The sequence below is a fragment of the Ictidomys tridecemlineatus genome, chromosome 1 (genome assembly GCF_052094955.1).
Source record: "Ictidomys tridecemlineatus isolate mIctTri1 chromosome 1, mIctTri1.hap1, whole genome shotgun sequence".
Lineage (NCBI taxonomy): Eukaryota > Metazoa > Chordata > Mammalia > Rodentia > Sciuridae > Ictidomys > Ictidomys tridecemlineatus.
The window spans coordinates 48533509-48555373 of record NC_135477.1 but is presented as its reverse complement, the minus strand read 5'-3'; the positions used below and the strand labels follow the sequence as shown (position 1 = coordinate 48555373).

General features: G+C 48.2%; 1 protein-coding gene and 1 long non-coding RNA gene across 51 annotated transcripts in view; both read right to left on the bottom strand.

Moving 5' to 3' along the window:
* The window catches only part of Camk2g (calcium/calmodulin dependent protein kinase II gamma), a 59410-nt gene extending 42373 nt beyond the window's left edge, over positions 1–17037 (bottom strand). For 7 of the 50 annotated variants that reach the window (XM_078040201.1, XM_078040189.1, XM_078040225.1 and 4 more), the window contains exons 1-3: positions 16819–17030; positions 15333–15427; positions 2782–2841 (exon numbers count right to left, since the gene is read on the bottom strand). In XM_078040201.1, the coding sequence (XP_077896327.1) occupies positions 2782–2841; positions 15333–15427; positions 16819–16883 (220 nt within the window). In that variant the 5' untranslated portion in view covers positions 16884–17030. Of the gene's footprint in view, positions 1–2781; positions 2842–15332; positions 15428–15714; positions 15837–16818 lie in introns of those variants that run through there. The other 43 variants (XM_078040045.1, XM_078040013.1, XM_078039986.1 and 40 more) reach the window with 23 other exon arrangements.
* Positions 17038–17208: 171 nt separating this feature from the next.
* Positions 17209–21865, bottom strand: part of LOC120885493 (uncharacterized) — a 52726-nt gene continuing 48069 nt past the window's right edge. Inside the window, exons 6-10 of the long non-coding RNA XR_005728145.2 lie at positions 19828–19970; positions 19529–19656; positions 18676–18779; positions 17388–17666; positions 17209–17278 (exon numbers count right to left, since the gene is read on the bottom strand). This is a non-coding gene — a long non-coding RNA (uncharacterized LOC120885493). The remainder of the gene's footprint in view (positions 17279–17387; positions 17667–18675; positions 18780–19528; positions 19657–19827; positions 19971–21865) is intronic.

Here is a 21865-nt window from a genome sequence, read left to right as displayed (position 1 = left end):
TCCACTCAACTCCCCACTGTTGGCCACTCTCCCAGGGCTGTTTCGAGTTCAACAGTGTGCCTTACATCCAATAGACATTTTATTTGCTTGTTTCTAATTAATATGCTTTATTTTGGGGGAGCAATTTTGAGTTCACAGCAAAATTGAGCAGAAGGTACAGAGTGTTCCCATATACCCCCACCACTACATATGCACAGCCACCCCCACTATCAGCATCCCACACCAGAGTGGTACATGTGCTACAATCGATGAACCATACTGACCCACTATTAACCAAAGTCCACAGTTTACTTTGGGGTTCAGTCTTTCACTGGCTTTTAACTTTGCTAAGAATATCAGGGGAAAAAACTGGGGATACCTAGCCCCTTGTACCAAATATCCCTTCTGAATTCAACTGCCTACAAGCCTGAAAACAGTCGGAAGTTGATGATCTGCTCTTTGCTCTCAGCTTCCTCAACTGTGTACCACCCTTGGGCTGATCTAATTGTCTCTCTTTGGGATGGAGTTTAAAAAGGCCACGGCCAAAAGGGCCACAGCTCTGAAGGAACAGTGGAGAGATGAGAGGAATAGTGAATTAGGGGCACACAACTGCCTCCTCTATAGCCACAACCAGGTCCGGATCCATGGCAACCTCCGTCTCCTGGACCTGCAGCTCAGTCACATCTCCAGGAGTCCTGGTTCCCATCAGAAGCCAGAGGGCCCAGGCAGCCAGCCAGTGCTCCCAGGACATAGCCCTGACTCACCCTTCCCTCTGGCCTGCCCTTAACCCTGGAATTGGTCCTCAAACCAATATCCCCCAGGACCTGTAAGCAGATAGGAAATGGAAGCATAGTTCTAGGCAATTTGATCCTGACAAAGTGACTGCCACGCCTGCTTTTCCTGAGTCTTGCTGCCTTCCTACCACACCTGGGATAGGTGTCTTTACTCTGAGCTAGGGGTAGGTGGAAAAGGAAACGGCTGCCAAACCGAGTAATTTTAAGAGGTCAAAGGAATATATTTAATTCTAGAAATATAGAAAAAGGAAATTAAAACTTTTTCCTGCTAGCATCCCATTTTTGTCCTTCCTGTTTACTTATTATGACCCTCTATGGTCAAAGTCACCTTTAACATAGATGATACAGATATGAATCTGCATCCTCTATCACTGACCCCTCCCCCTTTATTCTCCTCTCTACATGAAGACAACACTTCATTGTTGTATAAGCTGATCATATGAAGCACAAAGGAAAGGAAATTTATTGTCCTCAGGCATTGAGACCCAGGCTGGTCCACCAATAATGCTTCTGAGCTGGTGGATGGCTTTAAAGCCAGGTCTTCTGATTCAAAAAGCTGGGAAATGGTGTTTTGTTTTTTTCAAATTGTGGAATCTTGTTTTTAAATATTGGCAAATAATAAAAATATTTTTAGACTGCTGAGCCAGCCAAATTAAACATGCCTCAATTTGTGACTGCTGCTCTAGGTGTTTCTCTGTTGGCCATCTCTTACCCAAGACAACACACTGGTCCCCATCATGCAGTTTTCAGGTGAAGGTCTAACCTCAAAGACCACCCAGGAGGGCTAAGGCCAGGACTCACTGGCTGAAAGGTTTTGGCTCCATGGAACATACTGCACCAGGTGGAGCGGAGGCTTAGCTATGCCAATCTGCACTGGGTGTAATCTAAGCCACCGATTACGATCTATAAAGCCCTGCATGGTTGGAGTTCTGGTTACCTCAGAGCTGTTCCTCTCCCTGTGGGCTGCAGTAGGACCTCAGTTCCTCCACTTATGAGCTCATATGGATTTCTGAGACCTGGGGAGCCACGGGCTGATAGCTCTGGAGGCAGCATCAAGCTTCTGCAAGTGGCCTCACAGCCCTGGCTGCTCACAGAGCGGAGCAGGAGGCCTCAGGGCACTGTGGGAGCCCTGATATTTAGGCCATGCCTGAGGAGCACAGAACACGTGTTGTCTTTTGTGATGACTCAGGACTTTCAGGGAAAAACCTAGGAGATGCTCCCTGCTCTGCCTCAAGTCAGCACCAGGGTTTCTGCTCAAACCCTGCAGCCAGCCCAGTGTCTGTCCTTTCCTTCTGCAAACAGTACCAAATCAGGGCCAACGCTTTTGGCAAAGATTATTTCAGCTGAACAATGTAAAACTGAGCTGGAGTGGGTTGTGGCAGGCAAACCTCCTCAGGCTTTAGAACAACCAACAATGTGCTCTTGTCCCCCAAGTCAGGATGGGAACAGAGAGAAATCTTCTCAATTTTTTCTCCTTCCCCATCCAAGTGGCCCCTGCCATCCCTTCTCCAGAGAAGCTAGGCGGGTGGGCAACTTGCTTTCCTAGCTCCGGGAAACACAAATGGAAGTGCCATGGAAACCCTCAGAGTGAGCAGGACATTGCAACAGGAACAAAACTCTTTCAAGTCTAGAAACAAAATCCTGAGTTTTTCATGAGGGCTATGGAAGGCCCCTGGTGAAGGATGCTGGCAGCTAGTAGCCCGGAACCTCACATACTGAGGGCTCTGGACCTTAGCCCAAAGACGGAAAGAGAAAGGGAGTCTGAAACCTATTATAATGCCTCATATCCCAGCCCTGAGATGGCTCTGCTGCAATGGAGATACTCAGGTCTCTAAACAAGAAAACTTGAGAATTCTAAGACACAGCTGCTATTCTGCTTGGGTTTAAAAAAAAAATACAGGTAATAAAGACCCACAAACAGAGGTGACTCCATACACAAAAACAACCAATCTCGGTTCTCTCTACTGTCCATAAAATACCCACAGAACACTCTGTACAGGGCACTCACCAATATTTGGATGTTTCAGAAGTCGGCATATCCGAGCCTCACGTTCTAGTTTTTGGTGATCTAAAAGCAGAAGAGAAAAAAACAAAAGTATTCAACCAACCATTATACTTGTGGTCACCTGGCTATTCATACTCCTTCAATTCTTAGATACCAACTATGCACTTCTGGCAATTTGCTGAATTAATGCAACAAGTTACAGCAATTCCAGAGACAGTTATTTCCAGATGAGGAAATGATTTGAGATATTAAAGACCTCAAGCTAGTGAGTAGCAGAGCTAGAATCTGAATCCAGATCTTCAGTTTAAACTCTGGTGCTCTTTTTTTTTAATATTTTTTTAAGAGAGAGAGAGAGAGAGAGAGAGAGAGAGAGAGAGAGAGAGAGAGAGAGAATTTTAATATTTATAGTTTTCGGCGGACACAACATCTTTTTTTTTTTTTTTTAAGAGAGAGAGAGAGGAGGGAGAGAGAGAGAGAATTCCAATATTTATTTTTTAGTTTTCAGCGGACACAACATCTTTGTTTGTATGTGGTACTGAGGATCGAACCCGGGCCGCACGCATGCCAGGCGAGCGCGCTACCGCTTGAGCCACATCCCCAGCCCTGGTGCTCTTTCCTCTACAATACCAGGATATTGAGAATCTCTTTCTTGTTAGAAGTACTAACACAGGCCAGGTGTAGTGGTGCATGCCTGTAATCCCAGTGACTTGGGAGGCTGAGGCAGGAGAATTGTGAGTTTGAACCAGACCCAACAAATTAGCGATGCCCTAAGCAACTCAGTGAGATTGGGGAGATGGCTAAGTGATTAAGCACCCTTGGGTTCAATCTCGAGTACCAAAAAAAAAAAAAAAAAGAAGTATTTACACAGCTGGGTGTGGTGGCACACACCTGTAATCCTAGCAACCTGGGAGGCTGAGGCAGGAGGATCACAAGATCAAGTCCAGCCTGGGGAATTTAACAAGACCCTATATCACTCTTTTTATTTTATATTATTTTTTTAGTTTCTAGTTTTAGGTGGGCACAGTATCTTTATTTTTTATTTTTATGTGGTGCCAAGGACCAAACCCAGTTCTTCATGCATGCTAGGCAAGTGCTCTACCACTAAGCCACAACCCCTGCCCTATATCATTCTTTTTAAACAATAAAAAGAGCTGGGGATGTAGCTCAGTGGTAAAGTGCTCCTGGGTTCAATCTCTACTACCACCCCCACCCCCCAAAAAGAAGAAGAAATACTGAGTAGTGTCCCCTTATCTGAAGAGGATACCTTCCAACACCCCCAGTATATGCATGAAACTGTGGAGGATATTAAATCCTACATAAAAGCACTGTGATACTGTGACAAGTCAGTCAGTCTGATAACCAAGAAGGCCACTAAATGACTAACAGGTAGGGAGTTATACAGCATGGAGAAGCTGGACAAAGAAGTGATTCACATCCCAGGTGGGATGGAGCAGGATGGCAAGAGATTTCATCATACTACTCAGACAGCATGCAATTTAAAATTTATTAGTTGTTAATTTTTCTAGAATTTTCCATGTAATATTTTTGGACCATGGTTGACCACAAGTAACTGAAACTGTGGAAAGCCAAACCAAGGATGAGGGGAGACTAGTGTAATAGCTAAAGTCACACTGAACCTAATACACGACCAGACACTATGCCAGGAATTCTGCATATATTTTCTTATGTAGTCCTCATGGTAATGCCAAAACACAATGATCCTGACAATGAAGATGTTAATGATTAAGATAATATGACTTAAAATAATAACAACAAATATTTAGTCAGCTCACTTCTATGTCAGACACATCTTGCAATTTATCCTCATATCCTCATATTATGATGCCCATTTAAAAAATTATTTTTAGTTGTAGGACACAATACCTTTATTTTATTTATTTATTTTTAAGTGGTGCTGAAGATCAAACCCAGTGCCTCACCCTTGCTAGGCAAGTGCTCTACCACTGAGCTACAACCCCAGTCTATGATGTCCATTTTATAGGAGAAACCAAAGCACAAGTTCTGCTTCTCCCCCGGATCCTCCTGGTCACCTACTGATGTGAGCTCTGACTTCTTCACACTCTGCCTTTGGGATTACTCTATTGTTAGGAAATGACCAGAATCCGCAAGTCCTCAGATCCAAGTGAGTTGCATGGGTCAATTCCTTCCACAGGAAGGCAGAGCTCCAGGAAGTAGAGAAAATGCTGCTCTGAGCTAGGAGGTCTAGGAGCCTCCCTACTTTAATTCTCTCTGACTACTGGAATCTGCTAGGCCACCTCTTTTTTAGTCTTCCCTGCTCCTCTTAGTAGACTGTGACTTCTCCCACCTCTGGCTACCCCTCAGCTTCCCCCTGTGCTTCTCATGATTCTCACATCACATAGTACAACGGTTATCTTTTTCTTTTTTCTTTTTTTTTAAGAGAGGGGGGGGGAGGAGAGAGGATTTTTAATATTTATTTTTCAGTTTTTGGTGGATACAACATCTTTATTTTATTTTTATGTGGTGCTGAGGATCGAACCCAGTGCCTTGCGCATGCCAGGCGAGAGCATTACTACTTGAGCCACATCCCCAGCCCACAACGGTTTTGGTCACAAGTTCTTCAAAGGAGTGGGGATCTTTCTAAATAGTACTTCCTAGAGTTCTTTCCATAAACAGGGACTCAATAAGGACTTATTAATAACAACAGTATCAGTAATAACTATCACTCACTAAGCATTTATCACATGTTAGGCAAAGGCCAGGATTATCACATTTCATCCTCACAGAAACTCTGTGAAGTGGGCCATCTGATTAGCTATATTACACTACAAATGAGGAAACTGAGGCTTAACAAGATAAAATAACCTACTCAAGGTAACACAGACAGGAAATGGATGCAGGTAATATGGACCTAGTCTGGAATGACAGAATAAGAAAAAGTGAGAATATCAAGTAAAGACTTTAGGTTCTGGGGGACTGAGTCCAATGCACCCTGATTCCCCAAGCCAAGCAATTCCTATATTTCTTGGTAGGGGTTTCTCTACACCCAAAAATATCACATGGAAAATTCCAGACATAAGCCATTAATAAGTTTCCCCTAAACAGCAGAATGCCCCTGTAAAGCCTCCTATGACCCTCACAACCACCCCAGCAGGTAGGTGCTATAACTGCCTCCCATCATAGATTGCTGTGATGAAACTGAGGCCCAGAAAAGTTAATAACTTATCTAAGGTTCCACAGCAGAAAAGGGATAGAACCCTGGCCTGTTGGTTTAAGATATTGTAAGGATTATAGTCTGAAGGAGTTCATATTTGTTGTTTCACCAACCACCTCCAGCTTTGTCCTCCACTTTCCCTCTAGTGATAGCTCTGCTTTGTGAAAGGAGGTGGGAACAGGCAGAGATTAGTTCCTGCTGCCCAGCTAATCCATCCCAGCTGCCCAAAGATCTGGGTCATGCCTTCCTTCCTATCCTCAGGTTCTACATGTCCACTGACCAGGATGTATCTAGGAGAATCCCAGGTAACACCCAATACTCATTGCTTGGTATCCCTTGGTCCCAGGTAAAGGGATATAACTAGGGAGTCCTATAAGCAAGGGCACTCAAGGAAGCAACGATAGCTATGCTTGATGGCTTGGGGAAGCTTGCTTTTTCCCAATCTGGCTAGATGTTGGAGCAACCTCACCTTCCTCCCAGTCCCAGACTTGAGACACAGGTACCAAGCTAGGCAGTCCCTAATCTACAGATGCACTGGCCCCGTCTGTAATCATTCACCTTACCACCTCTGATGCACAAATCTTGGGCTTGGCTGCCCAGACAGGAATGAGAGACCAGCATCTTGCAATGTAGAGGTGGCAGCTGAGAAAAAGGCCCAGAAGATTAACGTTTATCTCTTCCCTTAAGTCTCTTACTAGCTAATGGTTATAGTACTACAACAGTAATAGCACTAAAAATAAGGAAGGGTGCTTTGGCTTTACCAGTGCAGTAACTCAGATTAGAGATACCAGACACAACTTGGGCTCAGGCTCTCAACTCCTCGAAGGAGCTTCCCAGGGTGCAGAGGTCACTATCAGCCTCTTAATTCAAATCCTTACTTCAAGGTCTTCTCTTAACCCCAGGGCTGTGCCTTGGTCCTTACACTGATTCTAAGCCATGGAGTACAGCAATTAACACATTGGCTTTGGAGTCAGACAGCCCTGGATTGAGACCAGCACTGCCACATTCAGCAAGTCATTAAATGCATCTGAGCCTCACTCATTCCTTCAAAATTTATTTATTGAGGCCTACCATGTGACAATCACTGTTCTAGATGCAGGGAAAGAGTTGGGAGAGCAAACTAAACAAAAACCCCTGCTCTCATAGAGTTTACATTTTAGTGGAGCTGGGGAAGGAGAGGGACAGACAATAAGAAACTCAAAAGCTTGTTAGAGGTAACAGCAAGTGCCACACAGAAAAGTAAAACAAGGAAGGGAGAAAGTTTAAATAGGGTGGTCAGGAAGCCTCAGCCAGGAGGTGACTCTTGATTAGGAGATGTCATAGGACATATGGTCATCCTTCCCAAGTTCAAGGGCATACTGGCCAGGCATGTATCTTGGGAAGGAGATCCTACTTCTAAAATGGAGACAGTAATATCTGAGGTTTAAATGAGGCAATATGGATAGAGTACTTAACATAGTGTCTAGTACATAGTAAGAGCCTCTCTCCCAGGGCCTAGTTATAAAGAGGACAAGATCTCCTCAGCCAAGCATATGGTCATTTGCATGTGGTCACCTCTGCTACTGCCAGAGAAGAGAGAAATACCCACCTTCCCCTCTGCCTGGGCAAATGCAGGATCTAAAATATGCCACTTGAGTCCTCTGTCCTATTTGGGGGACTTCCTGTGAGACCTTCCATCATCATCTGGACATGGAGCCTGCCCATATCTATAGCCTAAAGGTGAAGGTGAGCAACAGGAACTCCTCAGAGAGAGGACCACCCCATAAAGCACCTGGCCAGTGGATCCCTCTATTTCCTCAGCTTCACTGGCAGTGGTGCCCTGCATCTTGAAGCACTCTGCTTAGAGCCACGTGGTTTCTGACTACCACATTCTCCCAGTATCCTTATACCATACACAGCCTGGCTATCACCCCAGCTTCTCTCTTTCCCTCATATTTCCTGTCCTGTAGTCACTTCCAGGGGTGGTCCATGGCTGAGAAAAAGCAGAATGTTCCTCCCCACAGGAACAAGTAATGATTTGTAGAAAGCATCCTTCCCAAGTCCAGGGGCATACTGGCTAAACAGAGCATTCCCAAAAGGGGAGAGATCACTAACAGACACTAACAGAAACAGGGCAGCACAGGGATTTGGTCCACAGTGATGGGAATAGGCCCTGGCTGAGTATCCCAAGGTGATGATACATCAACCGATGTTCCTGCCACAAAGGCAGCCTCCTCCCTTGAGACATTCCACCTTCCAGTGACCATTAGGGAGCAGCTAGGATCTTCCCAGGCTGACCCTCCTCCCACCCACCTTTCTACCAGGCTCTACCCTATCCCCTCCCACAGCCCAGCCCCCTCTTCCTGTTTGACAACAGCCACTTCCCGCTTTGCACAGGGCCACTTCCTGCCTGCCTGTATGCTACTGCCATGGAGACCCACCCTTGCCGGCCTTCAGCCCAGCTCCAACCACAGCCCTCTGCAAGGTTCCCCCCACGAGATCAGAGGTGGTAACAGGAGCAGAAAGCAGAAGCAGCTTATCAGGCACCTATTCTGGTCCTCCAAGCCCTGCTTGGGCCCTTCCCAATAGCCCACCCACAGCAGGGGAAAACCAGGATCCCTGGAAACCCTGCCTCTCCCACCTTCTGCCCAAGTGCTTCAAGACTTAGTCTAAGATGCTGTAATTTCATAGGAAGAACAATAAGGAGTGACCTGATTCACCAAAGGAGGCAAAAAAGAGGAAGCAGTTAGTGAGGTGACAGCATGTAGCAAAGGGGAGCACAGAGCCTTAAAACAGTTTCACCAATTGGGCACCAAGAGAGAAACCTACTCCAAATGTGCTTCCCTTCTCCCCTCTCCAGGATGGGGGGCAGGGAGGGCTGGCTACCAATTCTCCATGGCCCTGCCAGGGACCGGCCCACCGATTCAGTGACATTTCTCTAAGAGCACAAATGCAAGTACTGGCTTCAACTAAGAATTCTGCTGCCACCTAAACGTACAACCCTCTTTAAGTAGAAAAGGACATATGGTCATACTCTGGCTACGAGGACTCTCCCTGAGTTCCAATCTCAAAACACCCTTCACTTTACAAAGGGTATTTCACAGATGAGTGCCTATGACTCCAACACAGATTGTAAGAAACTTTCAGCAGCCCTGTCAATTTCAGACACTGGATGGCAGGAGGTGGCCTCATCTTGATGCCCTCCCGTGTGTCCCACCACCTCTTAGTCAAATAAAAGAAGCCCCATCTGGCTGTGTTGGGAATCACTTTGAGGAGCAGAAACAGGGCAGCACAGGGATTTGGTGTCATAATCCACCTTCCCCAGCTGTTTATAAACAGCTCTGGGCCTTGGGCACTGACCAGTGGGAATCCCAAGCCACAATCCCACTGACCTCCCCCTGACACTGCAATACCACATCCCTTCCTCTTTGATTCTCACTCAAAAGGTGCAAAGAGTCTTCAAATAAAAGCAAAACCTACCAGTCATATATGAGCAGAGATCATGGTTTCTTAATTCCTTTACTCCCAAACACTGGGGAATAGACAGGTGCTATGAATCCAGGACAGGGAATGAAACGTGCCCATGTGAACGCCAAGGCTCTGCACCTCTTGCCTTCAGCCCTAACTTCAAGAGTTTCAACCAGGCAATGCAAAGACCTGAGCCCCACCATGGCCTTGGATCTCAAGACAAGAGAAGCTCTAAGAAGGGAAAGGCAAGAGGCGCCAAGACGTGCCCCACAGTTCAAGTGCCAAACCAGCTCTGACGAAGAAAATCCCCATGGGGTCACTAGCAAGCCCCAAGAAAGCAAGGCTCTGCCTATGGACACTGGCCACTTTCAAGGGCCAGAACAGGGTCAGTGCTGAGTTCTCTGTTCCCCCCGGCATGGCTCCTGGTGCCTGCAGCCTTTGCCCACTGTTTTGGTGACATTTCCTTCATGGTAACAGCCCCAAGTAAAACATCCCAGGAAGCAGCCCCTAAAAATAGCTCCTCCCAGGGCAGCAGCAAGCAGGGGGGGAGGGGAAAGAGAGGGAGGAGAAAAGAGGGGAGCAGATGGAAAGCTGCTGCTGCTGATGATGAGAGGGCCCAGGAAGCAGAGATGGTGTTGGGGGGGAGTGGTTGGAAATGTCCCCACCACAGAGTCCAAAAATGTGGGTACAGATGAGAGCAGGGCCTCAGCCAGCAATAATGAGGGATTTGCTCCACTGGGCTTAGAGCTCTGGGCCTAGATGGAGAGGAGTGTGGTAACACCAGGGTTCACTACAGGAACAAAGTACCCAGAACCTGTGTTTGAAAGAGAACAGCTCTGGGGGCAGTGAAGGTCAAGCTGTTTGAGGTTGCTGGGGTCTGGGCACCAGCAAAATCATGGGTATACCTACAACTCAAAAACAAAACCTAACATAAACCCCAAACAAGTCTTTTATGCCTTGGTTTCCCCAATGGTCCCAGGACAGAGCTGTCTGGCCATGAGTAGGTGACAAAGGGCCTCTGCAGAGAGGCACTCAAGAGGTGCGAAGTGTCCATCTCTTCCTGTCACCACCCTTTTGGCACCCATGGGATCAGGCCCTAGTCAGCCTGCCAAAGCTGTTCAGAAAGCAGCAAGCACAGAGATGGTGGCAAGAGCTGGTCCCAACCCCCCCCCCTTCCCTGTCTCCAGCCTCAGCAGAGAATGGGGTCAGCCACTCACCTCTAGGGTTTCAGCACGGCTTCTGAAGAGGGTATGATGACAAGGGACGAAAGCAAACAACAGGAAGAAAAGCAAGAGCCTTGCCTATGGGATAGGGCCTGCTTTCCAACCTCCATCTCCACCCCGATACAGCATCCCAAGTCCCACTGAGGAGGTGGGTAGGAGGGCAGGGTGACAGGCTGTATGACTAAATCATGACTGTACAATGAAAATGGCCCAGCAGAAGGTTTGGCACAGAGAAGGGACCTCTAGCTTGCACTCTCATCCATGGCAGGTACGAGGGAAGTCAGAGAAGTTCACTTATATGAAGGATGCTATTTCTCTGTTAACAGAAACCAGCCTATTTTATCCTCAATAAGAAGACATGGTTTTGCACACAATCTCTCAATGCTTCCTCGAGTCCTGGTATTCCAGTATAGCACAAAGCCTCCTCCTCCTTCTTCCCCTCCTTCCATTGCCACATCACCCTCCCTCCTCTTCCCCTCATTTCATCCAGATCCTTAACAGGAAAGTATCACTTGGAGATACCACAGGGGACACAAATGTCATGGGGGCTACTCAGGCCAACACCAAGGGGGTGGGGACTTCCAGCTGGCACCATCCAAGGGGATCCCATTTCAGTCCCCAGGGCCAGCTGGACCCAGAAAGGGACAGCCTTTACCCTTCTGGTGGCCAACATGCCACAACACCAATTACTCAACCTGCTACAGCCTCAGATGCAGACTGACATCCCAATCTGGGGGCCCAGAATGAGGCCCCTAATCACAGATCAGCCCATGTGCACAGTTGGCCACATACTGGAAGAGACACCACCTGGAGAAGGCTAGCCCCAGGTGTGGCTGGTGAATCCTAGGAGTGTATCAAGAGCAACTGTCACTGCTGCTGCTGATTTTGGATGGCATTTTTTAAAGAGTGGCTCATGAACTACCTAGATGAAATTTGTTGGAGCCTGTGTTAAAAATGCAGTTTCTGGGACCTCACCCCAGACCTCCTGAAGCCGAAGCTCTATGGACAAAACTTAGGAAGCAGCATTTTAAATCAATACTCAAGGTGACCATTAGACACACTAACATTGACAGTCAGTGCTCAGAGACGGTCCCAGTAGTAGTCCTATAAGTCCATTAACAAGAAGAAAAGAGGAGCCATAAGCTACACTGACTTCCTACATCTCTCCTGTCCCAAGCACAGGTATTTATCCTCATCTGTCCTCTCCTCCAGCAGCAGACTGGTTCTCTGGATCAAAAAGGGGGAACCCAGGCCAGCACCAGGGAACAAGGGCTCCAGCAACTTGACTTTCAGTTTCCCAGGACTCAAAGCCAAAAGGTAACCATGATTAGTTAGGCTTCTTGATCCATTCATTTACATGTATACTGAGTGTGTATCAGTCACTTTGCTAGTGCTCATCTACACAAAAATTACAAAACAGATAAGATCCCTTGCCTCACCTCCTCAGGTCCTCACAAAGAGGAGAGCTTTTCTTACAAAGTAGCTTCAATAGAAATTTCTTCACATAGGGTTTACAGATTAAATAAATAAATAAATATAGCAAGTGCGGTAACAGATTTCATAACACTGTTTCTGGTAGCATCTCTCATTAAGGCCAAGGGCATTACTCCCAGTACCCATCTTAGTGAAAGCAACTGGAATCCAGATAAATGGTCCAATATAGAAGTTTTTTTATGATGCTAACTGTTCCAAGGATAAATCCTAAGGCATGCAGAAGAAAAAAAAAGACCATTTGCCCTTCAACTGTAGCAATATGGGAAAAATGCTTTGGATACAAGTGAAGAGAACAGGATATAAAATGTTATGCTCCACGAGGTGAAAATCTGTATGCATATGAATAAAGATAAGAAGGGAATATGAAGATTTAAAAATAAAAAAGACATAAGGGCTCAGGCTCCTTCGTGGGGAGGGTGCTCTTAAATCTTAAAATAACGATTTATCATTGCCATCACCTGGCCCACTAGCTCCTGCATCCAAACCTATTTAAATGCCTCCTTCGGCCTAGCAGAGCCAAGCTAGGAACCGCGGGCTCTGGTGAGAGCCCCATCTCCACACCTATTGATGGTTTAAAGCAAATGGAATGATATTATGTGACTATCAGTGACTAGATAGAGAGGCCCACAAACAAAAAGGTGCTCAAAGAACATCCACGTGAATTCCCTACCTGGCAACCCAGCCACCAATGTGGGTACTGGAGGCTACAATGACAAGGAATGACAACCCACAAGAAGGCTTCCCATCCATATCTGACCCCCAGAAGACTAAGTGATTTCTCCCCAGGCCTCCTGGGCCACCTCACCATGAGTGCCAAGGAGAAGCAGCTTTATGCCCTCTTTCTCTCCTTTCAGTTCGCAGCACAGAAAATCACAAATAAGACAGCAATCCAGCAAGGAGTCCCAGCAAACAGATTAAGCCCCTTCAGACTTTCACAGGCTACCCTGGTAGACCCATGACATTCCCAGACACAGAAATCTAACACCTATGGAGCCCTAGACAGACAGACAATGATGAGTGAAACCCAGTCCCAGACCTTTATAAAATATACAGTGTAAACTGAGAGGCTGAAGGAAAGCCACAGCCTTCACTTCCTAACCCCATCAGCAGCAGCCTAGTGAGGACCTTGGCCCAACTTGCTCCAGGGGTTCATATCGCCCATACCAGCCTAGCATGCCCCTTGCTGCCTCCACATCCAAGACAACATCCTCCCATTCTCCCACCCCCAGACACTACGGGCATGCACGTTCCTAACTCTTCTTGATGGCATTTGAGTCTATCAGTCGGGAACAAGATTCTATCCCAAAGTTAACCTGGTATACAAGAGAGTCTCAGTCTTGGCATAACCATCTCAAAAGAGGGGGAGTTGCTGTCTGAAGCATACGATTTCACACAAGAATCCTCTTCTCAAGTTGAAAAAAAGAAATCAGAAATTAAACCTCATCTGGTTTGGGCAGGGAAAGAAAGATACCAGTTGGGAAGGACAGAAAAAAGTGGAAAGGAGGTAAGAAAGGAAAGGGATGCTATCACACAGGGAAGTTCAGGTGGGTAGGGAAGGAGTAGAAGATGAAAGCTCAAGGCAGCTGGCTCCATAAAGTCACCACAATCACTATCTTATGTCCCAGATTTTCAGCTTCCAGTTGTCTCTCCCTCCTCACCCTTGGGTGAGGGGATACTGTTGAGATAAAGAAACCAAAGCACTGCATCACTGACTAAAGACTCCAGACATCATCCCCATTTCTGATACCTGGGCTATGTGTGGGCATATCTTCAACCTGGTATCCCTGCCTGCATCTTCCATTCTTAGCCAAAGGATATCTGCCAGAGAGCCCAGCCCCCGTATCTCCCCTACCTTAGGGGAGGAGGGCATCTGACCACCCACATATCTCTATAGCAACCACTGCCTTGGACTCAAGGTGCCCAGAGAGAAGGAAAATAAACAAGTCAAGTTTACAGTCAATGCACTCAGTGAGAGATAGAGGCAGGGATGGAATAGCAAAACAAGCCCTGCTGGTAGAGATAGGAGAGACTCTCCAGCCAGGGGGCAAACACAGTCCTGCTAAACAGGTCCCAGGACAACTGCCAACATGACAGAAGCCCCTGTCAGCTCTGCGGAATTTTATAGCTTCTCTGAGTGCTTGGGACATCTATTACATCTCTAGCCCCAGAGATGCTGGCATCATTATTGGCCAAAGCTCACATCTTCCCCAGGGCATCTGTACTGGTTCCTAATATATTTCCAGCATCCTACTACCCAGCCCTAATTCCTTTCTCTGAGTCTCATAACCTTTATCCCTGGGCTGCATTCTACAGCCCTCAGAGACCTGACCTCTCTGTACTAACCAGACTTATTTGCAGAATGTTTCACACATTGCTGGGTCTACACATATCAGATGAGGTAAGTTTGGCAAACACCCAATAAGAGGTTCACAGAGCATACGTTAGAGGTGTTAAAGATGGGCCCTGACCCTTCCAGCCTCAGGTACTAGGGAGGATCTCACAAGTGAGGCTCCAAGGTCTGGGCCTTCATGTTCCCCACATCCCAAGGCAAGGCAACTCCTGCCCAGTCTGGGCCACTGGGATTTCCAGACCATGAGGCATCATCACTCTCCATCCAGGACAGACTACATCTGCTACTGCACTACCAACTTTGTAATTTGATCAAAAAAAGCAATCAAGTTCATCTGGCAGGATTTGTTCCCGAGAAGCCCTCGCCAGTAGCAGCCTCCCCTGATGTTTACAGATTTTCTTCCCTTGGGAGTCTGTTCTGCCGCCTGGTGGGTAGGGGAGGCTGGATTTGTCAGTGCTGCTCATTTACTGCATCCATCCAAAGTCACCATCGGGGCACAGGGACTAGGATAGGCCTGCAGTGGCCATCACTACTCTAAACAGTGCTCCAAATTAAGAGCTCTCTGTTCCATGCCACCCACCACCCCAGATCCTCCAACTCCCTAGGATCAAACTCCTTTAAGCCTTTAGGGATCACTCCAGTTACCCATGTCTCTTACATCTTCTTCATTCTTTTCTCCCTAAGCATTTTCAATACCTCATACAACTCCTTGTTTAGCTTCAAAGTCCACCAGAAATTTCAACTCATTTTTAAGTGCTAAAACATACTCCCCAATTCCTAGGGCACCTGCAGAAGTCAAAGGCCCTGGAAGGATCCCCAGGGAGAAACCAAGATGGAGAACACTCACCTCGGGCTGACAACTTCTTGGTGTTGATGATTTTTGCTGCATACTCCTGCGTGGAGGTTTTCTTCACACACCTGCGGACCACAGAGAAAGCACCCCTGGAGGGAGAAGGGGGAAAGAACTGGGACACCGAGCAGGGCAGAGTGACACAGACACACTTTAAATCTGAGGACAGTGATGCTCTCACCAGCAGACCTTTAGACATACACACACACACACACACACACACACACACACACACACACACACACCCAGTGCAGTGACCACCACCAGCCAACATGAGGCAGAAGGATGAAGCCACAGCATGACACTGAACAGATGTGGGTGGAGTACCACCTGGTTCCCACCCCCTCATCTAGTCCCTGGGCAAAGCAACAGCCCCAACCTCAGGCTGTACATCAGGAGCTGGTGGGCGATGCTTCAAACACACACCTGCTGCATCTCACTGATAGCCCTGCAGTCCTGGCCAAGAGAACCAGAAAAGAAAAAGAGAACCTGCCCTTCTCTCTGCAGTAATAGTTGAGGGTAGAGGAAGGAGAGGTTAAAAGAAAAGTATGATTCCGAGAGAAATCTCCATCGACCAAGGGGGAAAGTGAAGCTCAACCCTTCCCTCCCATACCGGCTTCATCCCACCGCAACCCGGCTCAATTGACAGCCTTTGGGGAAGAGGGCACAGTTCTGAGTCTGACATCAATAGCTCCCCTTCCCCATGATATTTTCCTCTACGTTCCCCGCCAAATGGGAGCTCGCATTCCCGGGCTCTGGAAACGTCTAGGGGGGCGAGTAGGGCGGGGGCTGCAGTGGCCGGGCTTCGCGTCGCGGGTGGTAGTGGTGGTGGGGGTTAGGGCTGCAGCAGCGGCCAGCTCAGTGCCGAGGGGAGGGGGATGCTGCGGCTGCAGCGCGCGGCTCCCGGGACCACTGCAGGGATGGGGGGAAGGGCTGGGGGTACTGCAGCACTGCCCAGCTGCGGGGCTGGGATCCTGGAAGCAGCATTAGCGGGGGGGCGGGGCCGGGCACCAAACATCCCCCCACACCCGGGCACCGCAGCGGGGTTGGAGCTGCAGGGCTAAGGGAGGGTCTAGAGTGCCCGGCGCGTGGGACCTAAGGGTAGGGTGCAGAGTGAATCTCTGAGCAGGGTGGAGACAGGACTGTAGGCAGGCGGGGTCCGGAGGGGGGGGCGCCTGAAGGGTGCAGGAGGGGCGGGGCTGGAGAGCGCCCAGGAGCGGTCGGGGGCTGCAGTCCCCGCGGCAGCGCGGGTTGCAGCAGCCCGAGCAGCTGCTGCAGGGCGCGGAAGGTGCTGAGGGGCAAGGAGCCGAGGGTTGGGGGCCCTGGAGTCAGCACGCGGGAAAGGCTGGGGGTGGGGCGGATCGAGGGGGCGCTGCAGCGGCCGGTGCAGGGCCGGGGGGCGGGGCGAGGAGCCGCATAGCGCCCGGGCGACTGGGGTAGGGTGGGGGGCCAAGGCGGACAGCGGGCGGCAGGCGGGCCATACTTGCCAAGCTCCTCGAAGAGCTGGTAGTCGTCGGTGAAGCGAGTGCAGGTGGCGGTGGTGGCCATGCTGGCTGGCGGGCGGGCGGGCGGACGCGGCGGTGCAGCCCGCGCCGACGTCGGTGCACAGTCACCGCCGCCCGGCCGAGGGAGCAAGAGGAGGAGACGGGGCTGAGCCCGGCAGCACCGCGAGACTTTACCGGGGAGAGCGAGGGAGGGAGGGACACCCCCGCGCCCGCCCGCCCGCCCCGCCCCCAGCCCCGCCGGCCCCCCGCCCGGCCCCCGGACCGCCCCCGGGGAGGAGCCTCCCGTCACCGGCCCCGCCCGAACCGGGAGCGGCCGGGGCTGGGCCAGGAGCGTCAGAGAAATGTTTGTGGGGGGGTCCCAGCTCCGGACCACCAGCGCTGGCAGACAGAGCTGAAAGGTTCGCGGTCTGTGAGCTAGTCCCGGACCTTGCAAGGGCTCTGAAATATTCGTGCGAGGATGGATTAGAAGTGGTGTATAGGTCCGGACCATTGAGCTTTCTGGGAGAGTCTCCACACGTGGGTCCCAAACCCCCAGCCCGGCTCTCACCAAGTGGAGAGACGACCAAGGTCAAGAAGACTGTATCAAACTGCACACTCTGGAGACATCCACAATCTGTATAGAAGAAGCTGCCGGCAGTCTTCCCTCAGGGAGCTGACAGTCTAGCCTTGTGCAAGTATCATTGCCATCATTGGGGGTGGGGGACCCTTCAGGAGTGGTTTCATCAGGGAGATCAGGCCAGAGGCAAAGGATGCAAGTGGCACTCTCAGGCCAGCAATGAAAGGGAAGAAAGGGGAATGATTTGCACAGGCTTTGTGTCTTTGGTGGCTAAAAGATCAAATAGAAGGAAGGACAAAACATTCCATTTTGTTGTAAGCCATCCTGTACTTTTATTTTATGGCACTTACATATTTTGTAATGATACGTTTTTCTGGTATGAGAGCTAAAACATTATAGAATGAACTCTGGCATCTGACTATCTATCTTGGATTTCTGGGTAACTCAGTAGCCAGCTATATGACCTTGGGCAAGTCACTTCATCTTTCTGTGCCTCAGTTACCTTGAGAATTGGTAATAAAATAGTATCTTCACAGAGTTGTGAGCATTTAATGGGCTAAATCACATAAAGCACTTATAATAGTACCTGGTATCTAATTAAAACTGCTTGCTGTTATTTGTTTAATATTTGCCTTCTCACTAAATTGTAGGCTTCAGTTGGGCAGGGCCTCTGTCTTTTTGTTCACCCTGCATATTCAGTCCCAGACCCTCAGTAAATATTTGTGTAATGGTAAAGGGAGTTGCCACCCCTTCCTCAGTCCCCAACATCACAGGTTGGTAGCACAGAGGCACATAACTGTCTCCATGGAGGAGAAACAGGCTGGGCAGGTTCCTGATCTGCTAAGGCAGCTGTACCCCAAGTCAGAGGCCAGCCCCAACTGGGCAGGATGGAGTTCAGCCAACTGCTGCAGCTTAGACTTGATTACAGTAGGAAGCCCACAGGGGAGTCCTGTGTCTATTGTCAGCAAACAGGGGAGACAATTGAGAGGTGTCCCAGCCTCCCAAGCAGCCTGGGGGAGGGTTGGGTGCAGCAAAGCTCTCAGGGAGTACTTCCCTCCTTTCCTTACCCAACAGCCCAAGGAGTTGCTCTGAGAACAAGACTGCCCAGTTGGGATGATTAGGGAATCGAAGGGAATGGAGTCCAAGAGTAAAAGCATTAATTTATTGCCTGGAAGGAGGGCATAAAGGACCAAGGAAAGGCTAGAGGTGAAGAGCATTATGCCCCACCCATCCCCAGGGAAACAGGAAGTAAAGCGGTGGGGGTAAGGCCACTTCCTACCTCAAAGCACCAGGGTGAGAGCCAGGTCCCAAGTCCCAGCGTGGGCAGGGCAATGAGAATGTGAACATGGAGATGCCAGTAAGCCTTGAGTTTCTGTCATCCACCTTCAAGGTAAAAGTAACTGCTAGCCTGTGTTCCAGAAATGGAGTCTGCATATCAGTTGATCATCAATGTGCCCTTCCCGGTACTCAAGGCGACTTGGTTCCTGACTTCCAGACGCTGATACTTGAAACTTTATATTCATTCATGTAAGGTGGAGAGAGGTCAGAACGAGTACAGACTAGGGCTGTCATGGAGTCCCCTAAGAGTATCCCAGGGGGAAATGTAAAAAGAGGACTATAACTAGCCAATCTCCTGTGCCTGCCAGGAGAGGTAAATCATCTCCAATGAGGGTGAGGGCTCTACACTGGCTATTTCAGGGTAACCATAAAAAGAACTTTACATCAAGTCCCTGGGTAAAAGAAAAAGTGATAAGAACAATATTGGGGTGAAAACTTGGGAATAACTCACATTACTATAACTAGCTGCCTTTCAACAAATATTCATCGACTATCTACCATGTCCTTGGTGCTGCCCTTTACTTTTGGAAAAAAACAAATAAAGTGGAAATTTAGAATTTACAAAATTAGAAGGAAATCAACCCATTCTCTTTTTTCCTTTCTATCTCTACCTCACTTCCCCCTCCCTCCCTCACTACTTTCTCAACAGCACACATTGACGTGTCCATGTGGCACTTTGGAGCCTACAGACTCCTCTGTGTGTGCACACACACACCCTTCTTGATACCTATTGTAACACCCACAGAACCTCCAGCAATTAGAGGGAAGATACACACAAATAATAACAAGCTCACCAGATCCCTGCGTATCAGTATCTATGGCAACCTCATGGGGTCCTCAAGCTGTGCTCTTCTGGTTGCAGCCAGTCCCCTGGGCAGCACCAGCAATCAAGCTGTGGCAAGCGCTCCAGGAACAGGGAATACTACAGAAAATTGATGCCCTGAATATCACCAGAGATACCCCACTGGTGGGACCCTGGGACCCTTCCTCATTCCGACCTTTGAAGCCCCCCCAAAATTATGCCATTTTTTTCTGAATGAGAGCCTTCCCTCTCTAAGTTTAGAATGCAATTTTAGAGTATGAAGGTACTTACTCTTCAGATCTAATAAAAATGGAGCAGTTTAGGGCTGGAGATGTGGCTCAAGCGGTAACGCGCTCACCTGGCATGCTCGGGGGCGCTGGGTTCGATCCTCAGCACCACATAAAATAAAATAAAGATGTTGTGTCCACCGAAAACTGAAAAATAAATATTAAAAAAAAATTCTCTCTGTCTCTCTCTCTCTCCTCCTCCTCCTCCTCCTCCTCCTCAAAAAAATGGAGCAGTTCAAAGTGTGGTATTTAAAGCTAGGGGGAATAATGCCATTAGAAAACAGTTACCCACTTGTTGGGAGATTTTATAAAATCAGTTTGAAGGGAATTCAGTCTTGAGTCCATGAGGGGTTTTCAATCCACATTGCATAGAATCCCAGGGCTTATGTGGCTATGCTCCAGTTGCTGCCCAGCATATCTACTAGGGTTTCATATAATATTTGGTTGAAGATGAAAAATCATTGTCTAAAAAGAATTTTGAAATCCACTGAACTAGTGGCTTCTGAGAACCTCTCCAACTTTAAGATTCTATGACTAGTTTTGGAGAATTACAGGTGATAAAATCATGACCTCTCTCCATGAAACTCTGAAATATTAGTGATAAGGCATTTGAAACTAGAGATGTGATCATGGGGATAGGAAAGAGTGAGAAAGAAAAATAAAAACATTTAAATACGCAATCTCCAAAGAGGGAGTGAGGGATACCCCTGTCTTATCTGGAAGATGCATTGAAAATGGACTTCTTTAAATCACAACCATACACAGAAAACTTGATAGCTCCATCCCTAGTGAGAACCACTCCCAAACAAGTCACTGTCCATTGTGGGAGTACTTCCCCATCCTTTTCCTAAGAGGGGAAAAAGTACTAAGAACTACAGATTAAATCAATGACCAGCATGTCTTAGAGGAGGAGCTGAAGTATTTGAGGTGAGGAATGCAGCTCCTGAAGACTTGGACAAAGGGAACTGAGATTTTGGAGTGAGAGGCTGAGGCTATGCGGGGTGTGAGTTGAAGCATTGGAAGTGAGGAAGTGAGGTGTGTGGAAGTGAGTCTGAGGTACCAGGGATGAAGAGCTGAGCTCAGAAATTCAGTTGAATTGTAAGAACGTATAATGTGAGAAACCAGGGTATTTTGAGTGAGAGTATCTCAGTGGTAGAGTGCTTGCCTATCATTCTTGAGGTGAAACCTGTTTTCCAGGCAAGAGGGCTGGTTCCAAAGGGCAATCTGATCTTGTCATTCCCACCCCACAAGTCCAAGTCAGAACTCCCTCTGCCTCTATTCCATCATTCCCTTATAGATAGGTGCTCCTTGAAGGCTACCTTCCCTCCTCCACTACCTCTTTTTTAAGTACTGGGAATTGAATCAGGGATTCTGTACCATTGAGCTATATTTGCAATCCTTTTTATCTTGTGACTGTATCTTGTTTAATTGGTGGGGCTGGTCTTGAACTTACAATCTTCCTGCCTCAGCCTACCTAGTCTCTGGGATAACAGGCGTGCGTCACTGCACCTTGCTTAATCTTTCCCCTTATAACCTCAACACCTGCCATAAAGCCTGGCATAGAGTAGGCACTCAATAAATATTTGTAGAATGAATGAAGTATTGGGGCTATTAGGATGAGATATTTGGAGTAAAGACATGGAACATCAGGCGCAGGGGTGTGGAGAGGTGATAGAGCTGTCATAGAGGCAAAAGGGAAGGGTTGAGTTCTGGGAACTGGCTGCCAGCACCAGTCAGGCAGGAAGAATGGCATGTGGGGCCCCCTGGTGGGCAGACTTGAGGTACTTTGGGAACTTTAAGGGAGGGACAGGAATGGGAACCAGCGTGAATGACAAAGGGAGGTGTGGTGAAGATGACAATAACCATCAGGATAGCTAACACACTGGGAGAGCTTGCTACTTATACAACCTGTGCACTAAGCTGTCTGCATCAACTATTCCTTTCAACCCTTGCCACCACTCTGTGAGTAAAGGAGCTATCGGCCTCATTTTACAGAGGGGAAAACTGAAGCTGAGAAAGGTGAAATAACTTATCTCACGGCA